The sequence below is a fragment of the Hippocampus guttulatus genome, chromosome 2 (assembly GCF_054856545.1).
Source record: "Hippocampus guttulatus isolate MCC_2025c chromosome 2, RoL_Hgut_1.0, whole genome shotgun sequence".
In the NCBI taxonomy this organism is placed as follows: Eukaryota; Metazoa; Chordata; class Actinopteri; order Syngnathiformes; family Syngnathidae; genus Hippocampus; species Hippocampus guttulatus.
In genome coordinates, this window is record NC_141262.1 from 21,845,591 (window position 1) to 21,871,305 (window position 25,715).

The 25,715-nt window shown below is 45.8% G+C and overlaps 1 protein-coding gene across 1 annotated transcript; it reads right to left on the reverse strand.

Annotated features, from left to right (window-relative positions):
- Positions 1 to 481: 481 nt before the first annotated feature.
- On the reverse strand, positions 482 to 25,327 carry mgat4b (alpha-1,3-mannosyl-glycoprotein 4-beta-N-acetylglucosaminyltransferase B). The gene is made up of 15 exons (XM_086101810.1): positions 25,006 to 25,327; positions 11,672 to 11,851; positions 11,337 to 11,480; positions 10,913 to 11,046; positions 10,010 to 10,056; positions 9,601 to 9,714; positions 8,731 to 8,806; positions 8,531 to 8,645; positions 7,439 to 7,569; positions 5,970 to 6,077; positions 5,712 to 5,905; positions 4,766 to 4,844; positions 4,598 to 4,685; positions 2,128 to 2,240; positions 482 to 1,309 (listed from the first exon to the last, which is right to left on the reverse strand). The coding sequence occupies exons 1-15, from the start codon at positions 25,310 to 25,312 to the stop codon at positions 1,286 to 1,288; spliced, it is 1,854 nt and encodes a 617-aa protein (XP_085957936.1). The 5' UTR covers positions 25,313 to 25,327; the 3' UTR covers positions 482 to 1,285.
- Positions 25,328 to 25,715: the final 388 nt, after the last annotated feature.

Sequence of the window (25,715 nt, forward strand, 5' to 3'; positions counted from 1 at the left end):
CAGTGCAGAGATATCCGTGTACAGTGGAAGTAGTTGTGCCTTCAGTACACGGGTGTGAAACTCAAGGCCCGGGGGCCAGATCTGGCCCACCACACCATTTTATGTGGCCCATGTAAGCAAATCAAACATTACGAAAACCTTTATTAAACCTGCCAATTTCTTTAGCAATTGCTTGCTAAAATGTCGACCAAAATTTTTAACTCTCAAATCTCATAAACAATAGAGATATTGTCAGCATTTTCCTGTTACCAAACCCCTCATTACAGTAATTTAAACAATATTTGAATAATCCGTTGTACTTGATGAGCCGTGACAAAATTGAGTTTGACACCCCTGCTTTAATTGAACTCAAGGTATATTACAAAATAGTACTTCAGTGACTATTAAAAATGATTGTAATGATGCTAGTAAAATGTTAAAATTAATTGAAATAAATGACTTAGTTGTTTGTAAATCAAACTATATTTCAACAAGAAGACAATGAAATTCAAACATATTTATTGATGATTCTTTTAATAATTTATCCTTTCATCAGCTACTGATATGACAAGAAACTAGACGTGACATAAAAGTAGAAAAGTGTCAAGTACAGAAAAGTACCTCTCTAAAGCGGAGTAATTCTTCTGAAGTAACAGTTGGGAGTACAAAGTAGTTTCCAACAAAGTACAGCAAAGAGTTCATTCTGAGCGGGGATCACCATGGCATCCTTCCAACTGTGTGTGTGTTGCTGTCATGTGAACATCTCTCATCTGTCACGTGACTGGAGCAGAGAAGGTTGTCATCTGATGTCATGTGGACCGTCGCTCTTCCAGTGGGAATTGCATGTCAGTCAGTCCGTGCATCTGACTGTCCAGTGTACAGCCTTGTGAAGGCACACAGGAAGTCATTCCCAACATTTGGACGAGGAAGCCAAGGAACGTCTTCGCAGGATGTCACCTCCGTCAGTGTCAGTCTCAGCAAAGGATTGTGACTATCGGCTACGCGTGACATCCAAGTGGCTTCTGCCTGAGAATAAGACCTCGAAAATGGCACCGTCATCAACGTTACCATCATCATCCGACGTCAGTCCTTCCCCAACCGCCATTCGGGTGTCAGAACGTTTAACATGACTTCAACTTCTTGTCACGTGACCTTGCGTCATCTGACTGAGCTTTTTCTACCTGCAGGGGCCAGATGCTACCAGAGGGTGACGCTGTGGCACTGTGGAAGTTGGGAGGCTTGACTGAGCAAGAAGGAGGGACCCAAGACACAGAGACCTCAAGACCCAGAGTCCCCCGCTCATTCATCACTCCACTTTCTTGATGAAAATCTGATGGAGACAACAGACAACACACGGGACAAACAATCACATTCATGGTCATTATCATCATCATCATCATCACACTATGAAAGGAATCACCGTGATTAAAATGTTTCAAATCAACACATGCAGACGTAAAATCTTAAACTCTAGAAATTGATGCTTTACATTTCAGGAGTTAAAATGTAAATTCCACATGCGTAGACTACGTTGAACACGTTAGATGCATCTAACGTGTTCAATTCCAGGAAGAGACTTATTAATTCCAGGACTTTAATTTAGGTCTTAAAAGGGATTTCTTTTATAGTATGAACAAATTGAATATGATTTAAAGCATTAAATTTCACATGTGATCACATCCAATTCCTTGAATAATTAGATCATGTACGAATGTAATTTTCCCTTCTTGTAATATGTTCAAATGAAGTCAATTCAAAGGACTTTTTTTTCATTGCAATTAAACGTTGCATTCAACATGTGAACAACAATTTCCAGAATGAACTCTTTAAATGAATGAATTATATTCCAGGGAATCAAATTAAGTGAATTAGTTAAATTAAAAATAACGGGTCAAATTCATGGGACCAACAAATTCAATCCCTGGTGTTGTAACAAGATCAATTCTGGGTGTGGAGAGATCTGCAGGAATCAACATGTTCACTTCCTGGAACATCCCTGGAATCAATGCCTTCAATTTGAGCATTTGTACTCCGGAAATGAATTGATCAAAATGTTTGATTCCAGGTAGGAAGATGTTGACTTCCAGGAATGAACCCATTGGATTCCTGTCCTTTGCATTCTATGAAGCAACGTTCGAGCAGTCCGACCTCACTGAGGATGATCCAAACGGGAGAGTCACTGATGACACTGAGGCGAATGGCCTCTAAGGGTCCAAAGGTGGGATCCACTTCCCCCTCTGCGATGCCTTTCTGGAACATTCCTGAGAGAAAACGACACAGTGAGAAGAGGATCAATGGGTTCGATACGCTACGTTGGAATAAGAGCAGACTAAAAGCCTTTTGGGGGGATTTCTCACTATATCTATTGATTGCTGCAGGGACAGTGGCGGGCTATGCTACACTTGATGCCTGGGCTGTGAGCGGGGACTTACCCAACGCAATCCATCTCTTTATCGCCTCACTATCATGCCAAGGTAATAATACAAACCATTGGGAGTGTACAAAATCATCTGGAGCACTTCACAATCAATATTTACCTTCGAACATTACAGAGACATCAAACTTTTCAATCAAGTACAAAGATTAGCCACCAGAGATGCTGATGATGAAATGCATTCAAGCGTGCAGCTGGCTTTGCAAGTCAAGTTTGTTTAGATGGCCCTTTAACCCTTCTCTCGCTGAGGGGGAAACAATGGCGACTGTTGGCGAAGGTACAAAAATGCGCGCTCACATGAGAGGTCGTCAGGGTTTGTGCAAGGTCGCAAATGTTCACCAAAACGTTCGCCTAATGCTGTTGTCGTGATTGCCGCAAGGAAATTTTTGAACATGTTCAAATTTCCCCTGCGACAAAAAGAGTACAGGCGAACGTCTGGCGACCTCTTTGCGAACTTTTGCGACCGCGAACGAACGCTGACAAACTGAAATGAACGCAACATTCGCTGCCTTCGAAAACACTCACAAGTGTTCGCCGCTCAGTGGGATAGGAGTGCTTTAATCACAAAAGAGTGTTGGAGGGCTTCAAAGGAACACGGTTGACCAAAATGCACTATTTAAAACCACATTCGGGAAAGGAAAACCTCATTTGGGGGATAAAAAGAAGAAACCAAAGAAGAAAGGATGAGCAGGCTACAAAGAATGGCGATTGGGTGACATTTTAGAGGACAGTAAAGTTTTTCTCTGAACAACCTATCAGAGGATGTCGTTGACTTCACTACTCCGCAATGACATTCGGAGCGTGACCTTGACTGGTTGCTAATGATGCGTGAATGAAAGAGTCCATATCAATTGTCTTCCATTTTTGAATGCGTGAGCGAGAACCAGTCAAGATGAAAAAACATCAAAAAAGATGGATTTTTCAATCAGGTGGCGCTGGCATGCTTTTTATTTTGAAGGCCTGACTTGAGCAGCTCCAGGATGTTTACGCTAATGATGGCCGAGTATTGCCAGGAGGCGTTGCGGTTGTGAATGAAAGCTTACATTGTGGAATAGTCCTTGCCATCTCTTGAATTCTTAATACACTATCCCACACACTGAAATTATCCCGGCACATGTCAAGCGCTCCTCCTACTATTTGCAAACATCGCAGTGAACATGCTATGGGTCTCGTTTTTTTAGTCAAATATTGTCAGAGTCTTGAACAACCCCTGTCGCGCAAACCCACCACGTGTTAATTCCTGCGAGGCGGGCCGTGTTCTTGCCAAAACATGCAAATGTTGAATCGAGCTCAAGCTCCAATCGCCATGGCCGAGTGATACAGTCGACTACTCGGTTCGTGCCCTGCTAACCAGCACTACCAGATCGTGAAGTAACTGAAGATTCTGTTGTGATTGAGAAATCTGAACGGACAGTCGAATCAAACACCACCCACCGCTGAGTTGAGGTTGTCATGAGTATAATGTTTGCGTGTGTCATTAGGAGACCTTACATGTAGTATTCCATGCGAGTCCATTAAAGCAAAGCTGATGCTTATGTGTGATTAGTGCTCAGCCGTTCTGGGGATGGGCTGATGTTGATGGTGGTAATGGCGGTGGGTGGGTGTGGGCGGCTGAGGTTAGGGTCAGCATTAATCATAATCCACGTGCTTCCCTGTGTGAGGTCGTCTTCCCGCTCCGGGAAGCATGTGCGCACTAATGGGATTACCTTGATGGCTGCTGCTGGGATGTGTCTGTTTTATTGCTTTTGACGCTCATGCACCCGCGCAATCGTCTGATTCAATAAGAGAGCATATTGATGGTTTTCGGTGGGTTTTGATGCGATTTGGTGGTTAAGGGGGTCAATAGTGGGTTTCGTGTGATGCTACTTGTGAGTGGAGGAGTCCCGCAAGGATCATTTTTCAATCCATGAAGCATTCAAAGGTTGGGATCATGTTGTTTATGATGTCATATGTTGGTCAACGACATCCTCAAGGGACATCAAAGTTGTGATTGGAAAAGAAAAACAGTTCAGTTGTATTTCACTTTTTAGGCTACTTTTTAAATATGGGACTTGGATAGTTCCATAAAATGTCAATTTAAAATCTCTTTCTGGTGATTCGGATGTAGGAAATGAATGAATGATTCCGAATGCAGCAAATGCAGAAGAAGAAGAGGAGGAGGAGGAGGAGGAGATGTTGACTGACCAATCCGGATGAATCCATCCTCTGTGCGATGGTATTTCTGACTTTTGTCCTTCCCGTCTGTCAGAGCTTCTTTGTCCGCCTGAATGTTCTAGAAAACAGCCAAAGTATGTCACGTCACACTCTGGGTTCCTCATTTATTCTGTTTGCAAGATGAATTGAAAGCCTCACATCAAATGGGAGAACCTCTACCGACGTGTTGACCAGTTTGTCTCCCGGATGCTCAATATTCCCGCTTCGGAAGAAATACCTGGAATGTTTACGACATTTTAGCAACATCAACATATGACACAGACATCCAAAATGAAAGTATCACCATTTTTTTTTACTGTATTGAAATAGGGATTCAGGAGGTTCAAGAAAAATTCCTGAGAAGTTATGATTTTGGAGATATGAGGATTGCGTCCGCCTGAAAGCGACAGTGCGCACGTGAGTTTTTCTGTAAGCTCCATTTGTATGTTTTTGGTGCTGTGTGTGTGTGTGTGTGTGTGTAACAGTGGCCGTTGTTTGAAGCTTTAAAGTCTATGCTAATGTCCATTTGCCTGTCTATGGAGTTTGACGATAGCATACTTTGGGTAGGTGGAATCATATGCACTGAAAAAGCAGTCCTTTTAGTTTAAAATTATTATTATTATTATTATTATTGGAGCCTGATAACATGATTAGCTGTCCACTGTAGTAACCGCTGTCCGTGAAAGTTTTAAAATGTGATTAACACATTTTTTTCTTCAATATTCTCATTGGCACACAGATGCACAACAGTGTCATTCCACAACTCTATAGCTACATCATCCTTTTTTGTGATTGTATGAGATGACGTGACACGAGTTTCATAAAAATAAAGAGACAAATATAAATATTTTTTTTACAAATTCTCACACCGTTTCATCATAAATAATGTGACTGTAGAGCATTTTAATCATGTGCAATCGATGTACTGTACATGTTTAACTTATGTCACGTCAAAGCTTTTTTTTCCCAGTGTACTTTGGTCGTTGTTTAAATGCCCAATGTTTAATTTTATTTTGTTTTATGTGTCAGTTTTCCAGTCAACTTCAATTGGAAGTGACAAATAAACATCTCGAAGCAACCCCCCCCATAGGGACTGCGTACCAACCTCTCGATGCGTACGGGTGTGAAGAAGCGTATCCGGATGAAGTCGCCCGCCACTGGTGTGAAGGCCCAGAAGAAGTCCTCGCCGAGGTAGGCCTTCTCCAGGGTGAAGTGCTGGTACGTCTTGAGGCTGGTGGTAACCTCGGCCAGCGGGTTGGCATGGCCCTTGTGGAGGCTCTGCTTCCCGAAGTCCTTGTCCTGAAGGCAAAACCCGCACGTTGGTGTTGACGTTCACGTTTCTGTTGATGGCGACGTTCGTCACCTTGAGTTTCTGTATCTTCCCGGCCAGCGAGGAGTGCGTTCCCACGTGCTGGAAGAGCGACGGCTTGAAGCGAATCCTCAGGTTGGCTTTTTGACGGTCGCAGTGTTTCTGGGGAAACACAAGACGACAAGCTTTGTTTGCATGGCTTTGATGGTTCATGTGGAACAAGAAGAATAGGGACGGTCCTTTTCATAATGTCAATGAAAGATAGGCGGTGGTAGACTTCCAGTTTGAAAGTTTAGGCCCGGTCTACACATCCAAGACAATCGGGGTGCTTTTGTGCCAATTTTGCCCCTTCGCCACCAAGTACGTCAAACACCCGACTATCTTTTGTCTTCTAAGATTGTTCTACAGGATGATACTTTTATATGAGGTCTGTTCATAGTGGATTTGAACTGATGATCTGGTCCAAATGAGTCACTCAGCGCCAAAAATCTGAGACACGAAATATGTTCAATATTTGGGACCAAAAGTCTTCACGTGTCTGGGGAAAGCCACGTGGTACTCGAGCCATTTCACGTGAACACAATGTAGCCAAACAACAAAGCACCTGACTGACCAACAAGGAAGCGGTGGTGAATAAAACCAATCTTTAAGCATGTGAAAAAATCCTTACGTGTGTACCGGGGCTTACTTGAATCGAACTGAAAATGACAGCAAACGATTTATGTTTACAGGTGTATCAAAAAGTTTAATTAAAAAAAAACTTTTGTACATTTGTTTCACGGAAATCCAAATGAATACAGCAGAACCCGCGGCAAAGGAGGACAAATGGAGTGGATGTCATACAAAAACGGAGACGATCGCCAGACATACAGTAATCCCTCGTTGATCGCGGTTAATGGGGACGAAAACCACCCGCGATAAACGAAAATCCGCGAAGTAGCGACCAATAAACATATTTAAAAAAAAAAAAGTAGCCTCTTGTAAAGGGAAACACTGTGACGGAAAACTCCATCATCAGATTTGTGGAACCCATTCATTTTCCTTACAGGTAGACAGAAAGTGTTTGCTTGGCTTGTCTTTGAGTCATTTTGCGAGACACCCTTGAAGAGGCTACAATGTGCTAGCTTGATGTTTGCGCATCAAAACAACGTGTGTGCCATAAACCCCAGCGACACTCGAGCCGATCTTCATTTTAGCTCTTTCTGAATTTCAGCCATGTCAGGTATTTATTTCACATACAGAAATAGCTTTTCAACAGACCCTTCACACATTCAAGTTAAGACAGTAGAGGAGAACAAATTAATCTTTCAAGCCATTCGGCCCGCTAGCTCACTTGCTAATTACGGCTGCTGGTCTGTGTTCCTTCTAAAAAAAAAATAGACCTCATATAACTACCCCATTTGGCATGTTGTCTTTGCCAGATGACATGGAAGAGGTTTCCTCTATCCGTGGAAAGCTTTTTTGGCACGTGGGAAAACGTGTGAGGTCACGGTGAGGAGGTTTTGAATAATCGGGGGACTGACCGCGTCCTTTTCCGGGTTGCAGACTTTCACCCACATGATGTGGTCCAGTAGCCAGTCGATGGGTTTGTCCTTGTAGAACATCAACATGAACTCCACGATCAGAGACAAGTCGGAAGACTTGAACATCTTACCTGCGCGCGTGCAAATGTACAGAGTCAGTGTCCCGCTGGCGTTGTTCCACATGAATATATATTACATCTGCATATCTCTATATGCATTAACGTATATCATCAATACACATCGGCCCGGTAGTCCAGTGGTTAGCACGTCGACTTCACAGTGCAGAGGTACCGGGTTCGATTCCAGCTCCGGCCTCCCTGTGTGGAGTTTGCATGTTCTCCCCGGGCCTGCGTGGGTTTTCTCCGGGTTCTCCGGTTTCCTCCCACATTCCAAAAACATGCATGGCAGGCTGATTGAACGCTCTAAATTGCCCCTAGGTGTGAATGTGAGCGTGGATGGTTGTTCGTCTCTGTGTGCCCTGCGATTGGCTGGCAACCGATTCAGGGTGTCCCCTGCCTACTGCCCGAAGACAGCTGGGATAGGCTCCAGCACCCCCGCGACCCTAGTGAGGATCAAGCGGTTCGGAAAATGGATGGATGGATGGATCAATACACATGCCTACGCATCTCTCTCTTTCTCTCTCTCTCGCTACATCAGAATTGTCAATATTAATCGATCTATCGACAAATCTCGATTGTCAAATGAATGGACAACTATTTGAACAATCGAATAAAAGTTCAGAACCATTGTTTAACCTTAAAATTGTCCAAATCCTCTGATTTCAGCCTCTCAACAGTTATGATTCGGATTTCTGAGCTTGCTGATTATCTTTTGCGTTTAATCAAAATAAGACATTTACAAACAAATCTGTTAGTACTTTGGAAAAAAAAGCCCCAACCAGTTACTGAATCTGCTTCAATCCGTTGTGTGATATTCCTTGATTGTGGTAAAGTTGTTTGTTTTATCATATTAGCAGTACCAAATAAACAACATCCATCCAGCCATTCTCCGAGCCGCTTATCTTCTCAATCCTTGGATTGAGGCAGTGGTGGATTGATGATTACTGCTGCCAATTTCTTGGTCAAGACTTACCGATGAAGCCGAGCTGCGAGAATTCCAGGATCATCCATTCCTCGGAAGGTTGCTGCAAGGCAAAGTTCTTCATGGTGCTCAAGTAGGTGGGCCGCGCTACAATGTCGTCCTCCAGCTGATACACACACACACACACACACACACACACACGCGAAAGTGAGCATGCACCCGCGGGTGAGCGTGTGTGTGTGTGTGTATACCTGCACGTAGTAGGTTCCTTTGGAGCGCGCGTACATCATGAGGAAACAGTAGTCGAGATTCTGCTTGGTGCGCCACCTGTTCCACAAACGTCACGTCAGCCAATCGGCAAGCTGTACTGCTGTAGCCTTGATAACCAGCCATATGATATCAGAGGAGGGAAATAAATCGTCTTTTATGATCACCTGAAGATCACGAAAAACAACAACCGGAAAGAAGCCCAAAAGGGTCATGTGATCATGTCATGTGATGTCATCGTGTGGCTACGGTTTCATCTTGTAGAGCAACATTACTTCATTGCCTCATGCCTTCCTGCCTTTGCTTTCCCTTAATCCTTCCTCGCTTCCTTACTCATTTAATTCCACTCTTGTCTTGGTTCCTTCTCTTTCCTCTCCTTACTTCATTCATCCCTTGCCTCACTCTTTTATTTTCTCGCTCCTTCTTTCTTTCCTCTTTCATTTCTCGCTTTCCTCTCTTGCCCTCTTTTTTCTTCCTTCCATCACTTCTCATTTCCTTTTCCTCCATCCTTCCCTTCTTCCTTTTCTCTTTCCTTCATTCCCTGTTGCTTCTTACGACATTTCCATTCACATCAAGTTGTCATTCTATTTCACAATTTGTTTCTCTAAAAAGTCCAAGTGGACTCAATTTCGATGGCAACAGGATTCAAAGGGAATTCAAACCGCATTCCAAGTGGATTAAAATCTGATTCAAAGTGGATTAAAAGCAGAATCCACAGTGGAATACATCGGATACAAAGTGGTTTGAAATCGCATTAAAACTGCATCGCAAGTGGATGCAGTGCAGAGACGGCAGCTTCTCATCAACACAAACCAACAAGCTTGAGAGAGATTTGTGCTTTTGCCGCAGCCCACCTGACTCTCTCCTTTGGGTCTCCAAAAGATTCACGCAGGTGCGAGAAGTCCGGATAGAAGTTGACCGACGGCGAGACCACTTCCAACAGGCCCGACTGGATCTCTGACGGGAAACTGACACAGAGGATTGAATTGTCTGTGCTGGTCAAAAGAACCTCGAAGGAACGTTTGAGGAAAAACAGGAGGGGAGTTTTGGACGAGCAAGATGACAGACAGTGAGGAAGATGTGGCCTGATGGACACACAGAGAGACAAAGCAGGAAAGGACACACACATTGACAAATATACACACATCACACATTGAAACACACGCGCGCACACACACACGTGCACTCGGAGATGAAAGAGCAGACAGGATGTGAAGGTGTTTGTTGCCATGGTAACAACATCCCATCATGCAGACCACTCACAGGAGCTTCAGGTTGTCTGCCACGCTCACGGCGTACTGATGGTCTGCCTGCAGACACACACACATACATTTAAGAAGAGTCATGCCACATGCCCACAATGCATTGGGACACGTGCATGCAGTAACTCTCTCACAATGGTCAGTAAAAAGTTGTAAAAAGATTTCATAAGGAGCGAGCGCATGTGTCGTTGATTAAGGGCAGCAGCGGCTGCGGTGGCAGCAATGGGGCGCGAAACTGCAAGCTCCACCCCTTTGGGCTGTCCAGTACACCAAAACAACCGGCGGTGACTCAGCTGCATGACCTTAGTGTGACCTCAAAACCTGGATCCCGCCCAAGTCACAGGACTGCTCACTTCCTGATTGGCTGAGCAGGAGGTGGAAATTAAGATGTCATCAACTTGTTCTTCAAGGCTGAGATTGTGTGTGTGTGTGTGTGTGTGTGTGTGTGTGTGTGTGTGTATATGGTAGGGAGAAAAAGAATTGTGTCTGGTGGTTTGATAGGTTTATTAGCTCAAGGAAGAAAAAAAAAGCCTCCAAAAGGGTCACATGGTGACATCATATGACAAATGAAAATCCCAGAAACCCGACAACAATAACTTCTTTGTCAACAGAACTTCCTTCCCTCTTTCTTTGCTCTTTTCTCCATTTCCTTGCATCTTCATCTGCTTCCTCCCTTCCTTCCCCCCTTCCTTCCTTCCTTTATTCTCTCTTTCATAGCCTGATTCCTAGTTACGTTCCTTCTCTTTTTTGGTTCCTTTCTCTTATTCTTAGCATTAAAACATCCACTAAATACGGACATTAACACTCCGTGTGTGTTGGTTCATTAGCCAAATAATTGACCTTTACAAAGTATGCACGCAAGCTCACGCCCGCGCAGACACAGGCGCCGCTGTGGTGAGCTGACCTCGGCGATCAGGACGACGATGACGCAGTCGTCCTTCTCTGCGGCGCTGAGTTGTGACATCAGAGAGTTGAGCGTGTCCGTCAAGTATGAGTGGACCTCCCGCTTCACGCTAGGAACGCCCATTACTATGGAAACTGTGCTCGTGCGCGCGCACACACACAAACACAGACACAAACAACAAGGTGACTCCATACATTCAATAATGCAACAGAATCAAAATACACAGGCTACAGTATAATGGTTAACTGTTTTTAATTAGTTTCAAGACACTCTCCTTGTTTTCGGTGGAGAAAGGACATGCCTTCCTTAACGCAACATGAGCACACCGACAGGCAGATGGATAGACTGAGGGACTTCCTCACCAGCGTGGACACACACAAACACACACACACACAAACGCAGCACAACAGAAGGCTTAACGGACCTCCGGTGCGTCCTTGTCCCACGTGGATGGCGGGCTGAAGGCTATCTTCTCTGTTGATGAGGTGAGGAAGATGATGGAGGACAGAGGGAAGCTGAAGGAAATTCTTGCTGATGCTCACATTCCACAACTTCATCCTGGTTTCCTCTGGAAATTATATTAACCAGCGACCAGTTAAATGTTTGTCTATAGATTTCCTGTCATCGGTCAGCGACCCTGCCTCCTCGGCCAAAGTCAGCTGGGGGGCAGCCCCAGTTGACCCTTGACCCCAATGAGGAAAAGCACTATCGAAAATGGTCATGAGGAAGTGAGATTGTGTGACTTGCGGATTTCCATACCGGAGAGACTGCTCCAGGTTCTGTTGATGTCCCTGAGCGCTTGCTTCTCGGCGATGGCCCGCTTGATCTCATCCAGGACCAGGTTGAGCTCTTTGGAACGGCGCAGGTTTTCCTGCTCGGCCGAGTGCAGGCGCTCCCTCAAGGCCAGGAATTCCCGCTGGTAAATGTCCACCACATCTCCTAATTGAGCCACACAACATGAACAACATACCCGGGTCAAGTCCCAAATCATAAATGGGGTACCATGTCCATGTCTCTGGTGCCGGACATAGCATCAGCCTGAAAGACTGCAACATGGACAACAACATGGTCATGAGCATGGTCGAGAATATACCCCAGACGATAGATCAGAACAGAGACCTACGTATGGACTAGAATACAAACTGCGCCCTAGACGCATACAACCCAATATCGACAAGATCGTACAACAGAATGTAGAACAGACTATGGACGATAACTGTGTCAGAACATAGTCAAATACCAGACCAGGTCCAGAACATCAACTACATCATGGGCCAAAACTTAGACGTGATTATGGACTAAAATATATACCAGAGAGCACTCAAAAAAGTCATCATTGGTCGCCCATGATTCAAATTTTTTCAACTGATGACACTTTCTCCTCTTGTCCATGAAGTAAAGAAACCACCAACCACATTTTCATCATATGTACTGTATGTTTTATATAACAATATTCAAATGACATTTTTAACCACTGTGTGAACAAGAATACGGACAAGGCCAATAGCCAAGATCATTAATCAAAGTTTTAACTAGACTATGCATGAGAGCATTGTCAGACCGTAGCCAAGACTATGGACCAGAACATATGGAAGACCATAGAACAAAGACCAGCACCTGAGCATTGATCAGAACACACATTCGACCAGAAAGACTACAGAATAGATTGTAGGCACACAGATCCCAACATAACCAAGAACATAGACAATAATTTAAGGAAGGATATGACCCAGGACCCTGCTCGACAATAGGAAAAAGACCAGACCAGGAACCACAACATTGGCCAAACTATGGACCAGAACATCAACCAGATCATGAGCCAAAATGTAGATTTGACCATGAATCAGGACGACAGACTACACTAAGGATCTGGCTATACACAAGTACAAAACAAGTAGGCCCCAACATAGCCAAGACCACATGGCAGGATGTAGACCAGAGTATCCACCAAAACTATGCTAGAACATAGATCTAAACAAAGCTGTAGACCATAACATTTACCAGACTTTGGGTCAGAATCTAGCCAAATTCATAGACGCATAGACTTGGAAATAGTCCAGATCATGGACCAGAACATTGACCATACCAGGGACCAAAAGATAGCCTGACTTTGGACCAGACAATAGACCAGACTATGAAACAGAATATAGACAAATCATAAAACAGATGCCATGTCCATAGACCTAAATAGGGATGAAAACATATGTCAGAACACAGAGCAGGACATTACCCCATACCATGGACCAGACTTTTTGCAGTTGTCAGTAGTACTAAATAAACTAGAATGTGACATGTACTAACATCTGTTTTCCCATGTGGATTAAAGTGAATACACTGAGTTGACATGACAGTCCATTTATGAGGATAAGTGCAGTTAGTGGATTACATGATATTTACTATGCACAGTATGGACTGAATGTATGTGAGTAAGTGGTACTAACATGAGAATCTTATAAGCAGCTTTCATGTCATCAAAGAGCAAGAAAAAACTGATTCCAGAAAGGCAAACGTTGTTAAATGGGACCATGAAAGAGCAGTGCATCAAAACTATTGCACATGCTCTAATGCAGAGATCTGCAATCAAAATTTGGACAGGTCTGGTTGCAAGGTTTTCTCATGGCAAAAGTCAGTCATAGCTCACACACACACACACACACACACACACACACACACACACACACACACACACACACACACACACACACACACACACACATTTCTAGCTGTCCATCATGTCTGATGATGACACTTGCTCCAAGGGAGGGGAGGATGGGTAGGGGGGTGGGGGTGGGGGTGGGGGGGGGGTCAGCAACTCTGTCGCTGGTGCCACTTCTCGTGGGCATAGAGACCGATTCTTGAGCCGCAGACTCGACCACAGATGGAGCAAGGGAAACCGGATACCAGGGGGGTACCAGCTGCCCGCTGGTGTCGTTGAATGCGTTTCTCGGTTCGTCTGGCTTGGTTAATTTTGTGTATTTCAGAGATTGCAGTAGCACAAGTGATCTGCCAGGTTGGTCTGTTGAGTGCAAGTGTTTCAAGCTGCGTGGGGTTGATGTTGGCTCGCTTTAGGAGGTCCCTGCTGTAGTCCTTGAGGCGCCGCTTTTGGCCCCCAGCAGAACGCTTTGCACCTCTCAGTTGGCCATAGAGGACCTGGCGGGGCAGGCGGTTGTCTGGCATGCGAATGGTGTGTCCAATCCACCGAAGATGTTTTTTCGCCACGGCCGCTTCCATGCAGATGGAATTGGTGCTTTCGAGGATGTCTGTATGGGGAATTCGATCTTCCCAGGACAGGCCAAGGATCTTTTGCAGGCAGCGGATGTGGAAGGCTTCCAAGGTAGTAATGTGCCGGCGATATGGAGTCCATGACTCTGACCCGTAGAGCAGAGTGGAGAGACACACTGCGTTGTACACAGCAATCTTGGTACAGGTCTTCAGGTTTCGGTTTTCAAAGACCCTGCTGCGTAGGCGACCAAAGGATGATGATGCTTTATTAATACGGGTGTGGACTTCAGTGTCAAGGGAACAGTTTGAAGATAAAGTGGAGCCAAGGTAGGTGAAATGGTCCACTACGTTTAGTGGAGTGCCATTAATGTGAAAGCTGGGGGATGTGGAGGTTGGGGTAGCGAGTTGGAACATGACCTCAGTTTTTTTAATGTTGATCTGAAGACCAAAGGATTGGTACAGATTGGAAATGGTGTCGAGGGCGTGCTGCATAGAGTTTGAACTGTGAGCTAATATAGTGCAGTCATCAGCATACTGAAGCTCACAGATCTGACAGATTTTTGTCTTTGTGTGAGCCTGGAGCCGTCTGATGTTGAAGAGGCTTCCGTCTAGGCGGTATTCCATATGGACACCGTCTTCATGTCCCATGCCACGGTGGAAGAGGCACGTGGTGGCAGAGAGGAGGATGTTAAAAAGCACTGGAGCCAAGACACAGCCCTGCTTCACCCCGACTTTCACCTTGAAGAGCTCTGACTGGAGTCCTCCGATGAGCACTCTGGCTTGCATCCCATCATGCAGCTGCTGGAGGATGCTGAGAAACTTGGGTGGGACCCCAAGTTTGGAGAGATGTTTCCAGAGCAACTCACGGTTAATGGTGTCAAAGGCTTTGCTGAGATCGATGAAGGCTATGTACAGGTCCTTTTGATGTTCTCTGCTTTTCTCCATTAGCTGTCTTAAAACAAAGATCTTGTCAGTGGTGGATCTAGTCTTCCGGTAGCCACACTGGGTTTCTGGAAGTACACCTTCTGAGATGTGCTCGACTAGCCTGCTGAGCATGATTTTGGCCAAGATCTTTCCTGCGGTGGAGAGGAGAGAGATTCCTCGGCTATTCCCACAGGCTGCTCTGTCCCCTTTCTGCTTATAGATAACAACGATGTTAGCATCCTTCCAATCCTGCGGGACGGTCCCATGTTCCCAGATGTTTTGAATCAGGAGGTGCAGTCGGCGCGTGAGGAGATAACCTCCGTGTTTGAAAACCTCTGCAGGGATGCCATCAGGTCCAGCGCTTTTGTTGTTCTTTAGGCCCGCAATGGCTTGCTGGGTTTCAGAATAGGATGGTGGGGCGTCGAGGCTCATGATTGTTGGCAGGTCTGGAAGATTGTCCAGAATGTGTGGATTGACAGGGTTGGTATGGTTGAGAAGATGTTCAAAGTGGTTTGCCCAACGGGCAAGGATCTCATGGTGGTCCTTGAGGAGTGCAGAGCCATCAGCTGATCGGACTGGAGCAATTGCCCGCTTCTTGGGACCATACAGTGCTTTGATGGCATTGTAGAAGCCCTGGGTGTTGTTACAGTCTGCCAGATTTTGGATCTCATTTGCCTTCTGCACCCACCAGGTGTCCTCCATGATACGGAGTGCTCGCTGGGTCACTGTTCTAACTGCAGAAAAGGTGGCTTTACGGGTGAGAGATGTAGGGCAGGACAGGAGAGCTTTATGGGCCTCATGCTTTGCTTTCAGAAGTGTATGTATCTCGGTTGAGTTGCAGTCAAACCAATCCTGGTGGCGTCTCCTTGACTGGCCAAGCACCTCCGAAGCTGTGCTCTGGATAGCCTGGTGCAGAGCTGGCCAGTCACTTGATTCCTCCGGGATCTTGTCAAGGTTTTCAGCAAGGAGTCGCCGGAGGTTGGCTCTGGTGGTGGGGTTGTTCAATGCTGCACAGTTGAGCCTTTTGTTGGGAGCTGTCCTTGGATGACGGGGTTGAATGCTCATGAGGAGTTTGGATCTGACCATGAGATGGTCAGTCCAACACTCAGCTCCGCGCATGACACGGGTGATGAGGACATCCCGTATGTCCTTTTGACGGACAATCACATAGTCCAGGAGATGCCAGTGTTTGGAGCGGGGATGCTGCCAGGTGGTCTTAAACCTGTTCTTCATTTGGAAAATGGTGTTAGTGATGACCAACTGATGTTCTGCACAGAGAGAGAGGAGCCGAAGGCCGTTGTTGTTCATTTTTCCCACTCCATGCTGGCCAATAACTTTACTCCATACCAGGTGTTCCGTGCCCACCCTAGCATTGAAATCTCCCATGACTATGAGCTTGTCCATAGCCGGTGTTTGCTGCAGGATGGTGTCCAGAGTTCTGTAGAAATCCTCCTTTATATTCTGCTCGGCATTCAGAGTAGGTGCGTAGGCACTGATGAGTGTGGCGAAGCGTCCCTTTGCCAGGGGAATGCGCCATGTCATCAGCCTTTCATTGATGCCGGTGGGGGATTCTGGGATGCGCTTCAGCAGTTGGGACTTCACAGCAAAGCCAACTCCATGGTTTCGACGAGTGCCTTCAGGGACCCCTTTCCAGAAGAAGGTATACCCTGCACCAACTTCTGTCAGGGAGTCCTCTCCATGTATCCTGGTCTCGCTGAGAGCTGCGATATCGATGTTATACCTCGCGAGCTCTGTGGCCACAAGTGCTGTCCTCCGGTGGGGCCTGTCAGGAGTTTCAGCCAGGTCCAGCAGTGTGCGGACGTTCCACGAAGCTATGCATAGATTTTTTCTATTTCGTTTATTATCCTTTCGACCGCAAGGGGGATGCTCCGACGATTGCGGTTTACCGTCCGGAGTGTGGAGAGCAGACAATTTTTAGACCATTTTTTCTAGGTCCCTCCCCATCTCAGGGGTGAGCAGTGTGGAGCTGCTCAGTCACAATGGAAGCTGCCGAAGAGATGCGCTGCTCCATCCCGCAGTGTCAACGACCATCACTCCATTGCCGCCTGTGTGCATGGTTTGGCTAGGCACTCCCAGCCACATCCTTGGCCTGTGCCCACCGCCATTCCACATCGCCACAGGACTTTGGGGGATTAGGGGGATGCAGGGTGGGGGATTGGGTGTGGGGTTGGGGCAAGAAGCTTGCGCAGAGGTTCGGATTAAGGTGAGGGTGTGGGCGCGCAGTCCTCACTCCCACCATCTTCACTCCTGCCAGGTGGTTTCCGGTGGCATGAGGGTACCCATGACGACCTTCTCCTGGCAAGAGTTGCAGGGGGCTGCCGGTAGTCCGGTCTGTTGGACTCCGCCTGTGCCTGCCCCCAGGTGCCGGTTTGGGATCACTCTTTGTCTGGCCTCTACCCTTCGACCTGTTCGGCTTGGGTGACCCTGCCAGGAGTGCGGGACTCCTGCCGACATAGCTCTAGGGGTCATGGAGACGCGCAAAGTGCCTCACCACGATAAGGTGGTGATCCCATCGAGGCACACACACACACACACACACACACACACACACACACACACACACACACACACACACACACACAATCAGGTCATTGTTTCCAAAGGGATGATTGTCATGCCAAAGATTCAAATGTGGTGCCAACGTGTGGACAGTAGCCAAGCTGGAAAGGTTTTCAATATATACAGCTGACCAACTGGAGTTTTATTACCGTGACCCTCGACACATTTCTGAAGTATTTCGGAAGTGTTCTATGGAATTTAAGAAGCATTGTGTAGCTGGGTGGGACAGCTCATTTCCTCTATGCACCAAGCATCCATTTCCTGTTGCACCAAGCATCCATTTCCAGCGTGGCTGTACTTCCTGTCTATAAGATCATGCCTTCCTGTGTGCCTATGCTCGCGCGCTCGCGCAGTTACATCAACATGGGTTGAGTTGCCGAGTGACCAGCGAGGGGCGGTAGGCAGATCAACAGCATGTCGGCATCCAAGATGGCGGCATAGCGTGACCCAGGGCATCAAAGTTCAAGCATTTGAACTTAGCTGAAGGTTGACAGCACTTGACCCTGAAGTGACCTTCCATCTGATTGGTTGATGGGGAGGCGGTTGCCATGGTGACCGCACCTCGATGATGCACGCACGCACGCATACTTGGAGATGCTTGTCTTTAGCAGGTTATTTGAGAATGGAAAAAAACCCCTCCAAACAAACAAAAGGGGTGGTCAATCCATTATTTGTCTAGGTGCCCTGAAATGGGCTGGAGACCAGTCAATACGGAGGGTGTCTATGTGGCCTGATATTGTGTGGCGACCACCTCTGCCATTTCTCTAGACACTCCCTGAGGTTAACTGGCGACCAGTCCATTTCTCCACAGCCACAGCTGCCGACCGGTATACTGCACCCCTTGTGTGCCTGCCGTGTGTGTCAAGGCTGTTAAACAGGAAGCGAGCCGAGACGCCGAACAGAGCGTCACTGTTCCAAACGTCTCAAGTCCATGCAGACGCCTGAAGGCCGCCTCAAGCGCCACGCCTGTCACAACCTGCCAGTCACTATTCCACAACACCTTCTCTCAGAGGGGACGAGACCGGACTGGACTGGACCAGACTGGATCAACGTGGATTGAATTCAACTCAGCTGCAGTGACATGTGTCTCCAATAAGCGGCGACTAATCAACATTTTCAGTCAGACCGTCGCTGCTTGAAATCTGTGGAATTTTCATTATGGTTGACTTGTCATTCTTCCTACTCCCTTGAACATAATAACTGTGTTGTATGAAGATTGATTTCTTTCTTTTTTTATCTACCTTATTTTCTGTCAAATTATTACTGTATATATGTTTTATGTTCAATAAACAAACCAAACCAAACCAGTTCATTTTAATTAGTTTTTAGGGCAGGTTTGTTCATTTTTATTAGCGTGCATTTTCTTTGAAAGTTTTTTGTTTTAGTTGAATTTTTATTAGTATTAGTTCCAGTTTTTTGTTTCTAACGTATAGAGTATTTGTTGAGTGAAAGGTTTTAAAAAAAAGTCATCAAGTATGATGTAATAAAGTCAACTACAATTCTCAAATGACTGTTTGACCTTCCTTCTTCTCTCGGGCCAGATGGCAGTCATGATGTTGAGTTTCATTCCTTACTCCTGAATCACAACAAAGTATTTTCATACACTGGGCTTGAGATGGTGGATTTGTCTCAGGCAGAAATGATTCAACAATGGTGTCCAAACTGTGACCCAGGGCTCATTTGCAACCCATAAACCAGTCCCTAGCAGCCCTTAGCATATACAAAAATAACTTTCCACATGGCCCGGGTGTTGAAAAAGCGGGCCGGTTGTGACATCCGCCTTCGCAATGCGAATAGCGATTATGAATCCAACGATGAAGAAAGAGTTCTTCTTTTTGCTTTCTAATGCCTCATGAATAAAAATAATTTTGTTTCAGTGGACAAAAATGTCTTCCTCCACTTGCTGCTGTTTACGTCAAGGTCGGATCACATGAATGAATCATGAAGACCCTCGAGTAAACACTGCTTTAAAAATGGTCATCTTATTACAAATGACTCTTGCTTTGCTTTGGAATGTGGTGATCTGCTCCGGGCAGGGGCAAGGGTGGCTCTATTCTAGCGAGATATGGGCCTACGGCCCGCCTCTAAAAATGGAAAAAGCCTACCGGTAATTCTTAGCACTTTTAACAGAGGTTAAAAATGACCCCCCGCCCCCCTCAAAAAAGCTATAATAACTATCATACACAATTACTTGATTATCGGAGAATGTCAAACCAGCCCTCGCATACTTTTCTGTATGCGGCTCTTGGAAGAAAACAATTGGACACCCAGGCATTAAATGCATTCATCAAATTCTCCCTAATCAATACATACGGATGTTGATATAATGGACTTATAGTGGACAGTCATTCCATTTGTGTGTGCGTGTGTGTGTGTGTGTGTGTGTGTGTGCGTGTGTGTGTGTGTGAGCTTTAACATGGTCATCGATTACTGCGTGTGCACACACTCAAGGGGGTGTCACATTCTCAAGTAAAATGAACCGTTCACCCAGTCTCGTTTGGCTCCTCACCAACACACAAACACAAGTGTGCATGTCACCATCTGGCACACACACACACACACACATACACACAGATGGTTTGTCAGTGGGAGGAAGAGGAGCTGATTTTTCATCTTGAGTTGGTCTCTTCAAGCCGAACAAATGTTTCTTTCGACATTAGCGGTGTCATCATCACACGCAGAACCAGTAAGTCGCGCTGCTGAAGTGTCATTCAATCACGCTTATAAAGTTGATTTGTTGCCCGTATAAAAGAGGTGAAACCTTCAAGATGAAAGCTGAGCTCTCGTCAAATATTTATCACTTCTTACTCACGCGCACGTACAGCGGGCCGTGTTGGTTAATTTGTGAGTGTGTGCATGCGTGTGTGTGGGTCTGTTTGTTGTCATGCAGCATTTATGAGCGCAAAAACAAGAATGGATGCAGGAAGCAACAAGTCGTCATAGAAACTGATGAGCCTCCGGAGGACAATTACAACTTTCCATTTAATACTGCACTCACACACATGCAATGACACACACACACACACACGCACACACACACAACACTACAAAGTGAGTCATTTAATGCAGCAAAACATCCACATAAAACTATCAACGTGTTCAAAACTTTTTCCATGACGCTCGGGCACACACGTACACCTACACTAAGTTGGTGTGTACATACAATACAATACAATACAATACATGATGATTTATATAGCGCTTTCACAACAGCGGCAGCTGTAACAAAGCGCTTCACAAAACAGTTAACATAAAGTAAAATAATAAACACAACACATAACATAAAACATGGACAGTTGTGCAGTCCTAACCACTTTTCCGTCACACGCTTTGTTGTTTGAAGCATTTTGAGATGAAAGAGGAGAGAATCAAAGTGTCCTTTAACCAGTGGATCAGAGACGTCATGCTGAAAATGTGCACACGTCGGCTACAAGCTAAGTTTCAAAGTCAACAAGAAGCTGTAGCATCCATTGATGAAAAAAGAGATTGGTTCACTACTCCTGTCCCATGGAAATCCATTTCAATTCCAAGCGGCGACTCTCGGTTCCAAATACGCATCGGCATGAACAATGTCGAGCTTTGGTTTTAATGTGGTTATAAGCTGAAGTGTCAGGTCTCTTACAGCCCCTGGATACGGCATCACAACACTGATTATATTTAGATCATGTGATGAGCCTTTAAATATATTTCAACAAACACACACACACACTCGCACACAACCTTAAAGAGGACTTTGACTTTTGCACTTGCAGCTCACATGTTTGATGTCAATCACCTCCAGTGGAGTCACATTGCAATGAATCAACAACAACACAAAGATATAGAAACAAATGTATTGTAGCATTAATGAATTGATGTGTGTCTTTAAGTCGTGTGGCCAACTCAAGCCAGACTCGGTTGCAACGGCTCCATGCTCCTTGCAAGTGTTGCCATTTTGAAATTGGATGTTTGATTGACTTGTCCTTTGCCATACACGACTGAAAAAGGCGACTCTTGCTCTCCTTGCCTGCATGCCAGGACATTACACTCGAGGGACGTCATAACCGAATCTCACTCATAATTCATATTTTGCCTTGCAACACAAAGCAGAAAACTTGCAGGTGAGTGGACAAACTCCTCAGTCGAGATTCCACTGTAGCGTTTGCCAACTCATTAGAACTGATTCCAGGGAACGTTGGAGGAAGAAGGTGTTAGGTTTTTGGCGTGTGCCGCACTCACGCAATGGAAGGAGAAATGTTGACGTGCTTTGTCCAGGATTGTTTAAGCGCTGTAATTTATTTGCAGCCAGGGAGAGGGGAAAAAAAAGCACCCGAGACCAAAGTCAGCAAGCATGCTTGCCTGAACTTGCCGAGCGCACACAAATACACACACACCCACACACACCTCACCCCAATACTCGCCTCTACCTTCCACAAGCCTGCTAACCCCCCCAGAGTCAAACACAGTCTGTGTTGTTAACAAGTCAAGCTTACTTTCTTTTTGGAGGGCAGCCACTGAAGGTATAACACAGTACAGCATTGTCAACATCACAGACAGACACGCACGCGCACACACATTGACATTTGAAATGTAAGGCTGCCATACACAAAATACACATACAGTATATTGGCTATGCTGGGAATCATTTACTTATTCCCTATATCAGGATTTTTACTGTATAAAATGGACCTCCACCGTTCCATCACTGTAAATCACACTATTAATTGAAACCCCCACTGTTTGCGGTGGATAGGAACCTGGCTATCTTCTTGTGAATAGCAAATAATCACTTATCATTGATGCCCATCATTATTATTATTATTCTTACACCCACGCAGGCACAGGGAGAACACGCAAACTCCACACTGGAAGGCCGGAGCAGGAATATCGAACCCTGCACCTCTGCAGTGTGAGGCCGAGGCGCCAGTATGTATACACAACCCCTATGAGGATAAGCGGATCTGAAAATGGATGGATGGATGATATGTGGGGGTTCATTGTACTCCCTAATCATCATGAAGGAGGGATTTTGATATAGTGGACTACCCTGTTGTCTCTAAAATAGAAACAATCAATGGAATCAGGAGTCTCGGAAATGAGCGAATCCTACGTTTGGAATCATTCATCATTCCCTCCCCATCAAAAGAATGATTACTCAACAACAGTGCAAGTTTGGCCTCTTCAGTGATTTTCTGACTAAACTGAATACGTCAAGCAGGCTTTTTGTAGTCCCTGTGGACAGGAAGAGTGGAAGAGTAGAGTCGAAATCATTTGAAAGAGCCCTGCCTTTTCTTCCCTCTGTTCCATCTTTTCAACTTGACCTTTTCCAACCAAATTAGAAAGGCAGCGTAAATGTTTACAGACTGCACTACCCCAACACTGCTTACCATTTTGAAGCTAGCAGCCATCTTGACGTGCCAAGCCATTAGCATGGTGTTGTCGTGACACTCAGGTGTGGAAGTGTCACGTGCTTTTCAAAAAAGTCTTTGTGTCAACGTTCTCGCTCACGTGATGTCATGCGTGGACGCTCGCCAAGAAACACATCTGTCACCACCCGGATGGTATGTGGCGCATCCCAAAACAAGCCCCCCCGTGGAAAAACAAGTCCCCTGACATGTTGCGCACATTGGAGTTATCCCAGCCGGAAACATCTGCGTGCAGCAAACACACACACACACACACTCACTCACACACACATACTCACTCACTGACACACAGATGCAGACAATTTCTCTCTCACACGTGCGCACTGACATCCAAATACACTGAAATACACAAACACTCACAGTTGCAAGCCTCTCTCTTTCACACAAACAAAACACACAAACACATTCAAAGATTGACACAAAAATACACAACAATACATTAAAACATTAACACACACACACACATACACGCGCACACAAACACAGGAGCACAGATACTCTCTCACACTCTCTTACAAATACACATTCACGGATAGACATAAATTTGTGCGCGCACGCACACACACAAACACACACACACATACACACAAAACACCGCTCCAGTCTTGCCACCCACAACATGGCCAACTCTCCATTCCAGCTGATGTCACAGCAACGGTGTGACCTCCCCTTCCCCCAGCCAGTTGCTGTACGAATAACCAAAGTGATCCCTGGAGACGATAGTATTGGTTGCATCTCAATCAAAGCACCAACTGTCATGTGCAGCACCACAAATCAAACGCTTCATCTTTGTTGAGTAGGCACTTGTTGTTCCCCTCTCCACACATTGACGCATTTTGTGCAGTGGGACAAAACAAGCGCACCCCCCTTGCCACCCTACCGGGCTTTTTAACTTCTCCACTGAGGCAAAAGGAAGAGCTCCTCTGGAACACAGACAATCACACAGATGTGCAGCAGGCCGGCACGTGCTGTGGGGCAAACCAAGCGCTTCATTAATGACCTCCAAGGTCATTTCTTCTCCTCAAGTCCGGCATGTACATTACGAAGTGACAGTTGTTCTACTAGTGTGCCTCCGTCATTCTACTATTGTTCTTTACGGAGAGACAGTTGAGAATTTATCTGATTTTGTTGTACTAGAATGCTTTTTGATTTAAAAAAAATGGATAACTTTGGGATACTAGTAGGACATGTTACGAATGAGGCAATACTGTAAGTGCGCATTTTGAGGCGACTAGTTTGTGACACATGCCAACTAGTGCAACAATAGTGGAGTCTAGTAGTTTACACCAGTAAGGTTGAACTGGATTCTAGAAGCCAAAAGTGGCACTAGCGGCGAGAAAAAAAATAGTATTATTAAGACAAAGTTGTTCTAGTAGCGTGCTTTATGGAAAGTATGATGTTTTTTGATGTGACTTAGTCGACAACTTTTTCATACTTCTAGGACTACTACAAAAGGCAAAACAACAAGTTGGCATTTAGATGCTACACGAGGCTCCTGAAGGCTTCTAGTGTGTGACACAGGTGAAATATTTGTCCTGAAGACAAATTTGTTCGTTTGATGCGCTGAATTATTTACTAGTGAGGACAAAGAGGGTTCCAAGACATGGAACTTAAATTGCAGATCAAAGATGTCACTTTCCATCTTTTCTGGCCTTTTTTCATCTCCACCTCAATGGCACTTGCCACGCCCCCAAACAAGGATCCGATACCCCCGTCACCCCCACTGTCGACCCAGCGTGGAGCGTCATGTCTCCCCAAGCCCCCCCCCCCCCACCTCACCTGACACCAACAAACCGAGCGCTCCCCCGTCCTCTTCTGTCGTGAATGGAGCGCTCCCTCCCTCCCTGGCCTGCAGCCTCACTTCTTCTTCATCATCATCAGCACCATCTTCTACTCTATTTTCTTCCCGAGCCGTGCAGGCGTGCGTGCGTGCGCGTGTCACGTGTGCGCAAGGGTTCTTACCTCTGGAGGAGCTGAAGGCGGTGTACCAGGACAGCGAGACCAGCCCGCACAGTCCAAATAGCAAGAGCGTCAAGAAGGACACATTGCGGAACCTCATCTCCACACCGACCTCAGCATGTCCGCACCGAGAGGGGGGCGGGTCGCAAAAGGGGAAGGGGGGGGGGGCAGCGATTGAGCGAGGGACGAAGGGAAGCAAAGATGCAAGGAAGGAGAGGAGGAGGAGGAGGAGAGAGAGAGAGAGACAGGTAGACAGATTGGAGAGCGAGTTCGGGCGAAAGAGAAAGAGGTGTTGATGTGGAGGCAGCATCCGCGAGAATGACGATAGACGAGGGAGGGAGGGAAAAGCGCAGGAGAGGAGGGGAGATAGAAGCGAGGGAGGAGCCTGAGAGGGACAAAACAGGTAGGCGGACGTCGATTGGTTTTAGTATGTTTTGTACGTCTTGAACGTTCATCATCTGTGGTTTCTACGTTGGCCGTGTATGTCCACTTCACTTCCATTAAAGAAATAAAACAAACACACTAACAAACACATTTTAGCTGCAAACGCAACTTCTCAAACTGAGGAGGATTTTTGTCTGATGTTTGAGACTTGATGTTTGAGTGTGTCACTTGGAACGTCGCAAAATGAATCCCTTGCACATTCTTAATAATAATAATATTAATAATACATTTTATTTATAAGCGCCTTTCAAGACACCCAAGGACACTTT

What these genes read in the sequence shown, in the direction of transcription:
- mgat4b (XM_086101810.1), bottom strand. Translation starts at nt 25,312, where the DNA reads ATGCTGCCTCCACATCAACACCTCTTTCTCTTTCGCCCGAACTCGCTC. An exon ending in AACCTGGAGCAGTCTCTCCG is followed by an intron (nt 11,481 to 11,671) that starts GTATGGAAATCC and finishes TATAATTTCCAG; the next exon opens with AGGAAACCAGGATGAAGTTG. An exon ending in GGATGGATTCATCCGGATTG is followed by an intron (nt 2,241 to 4,597) that starts GTCAGTCAACAT and finishes GTTTTCTCTCAG; the next exon opens with GAATGTTCCAGAAAGGCATC.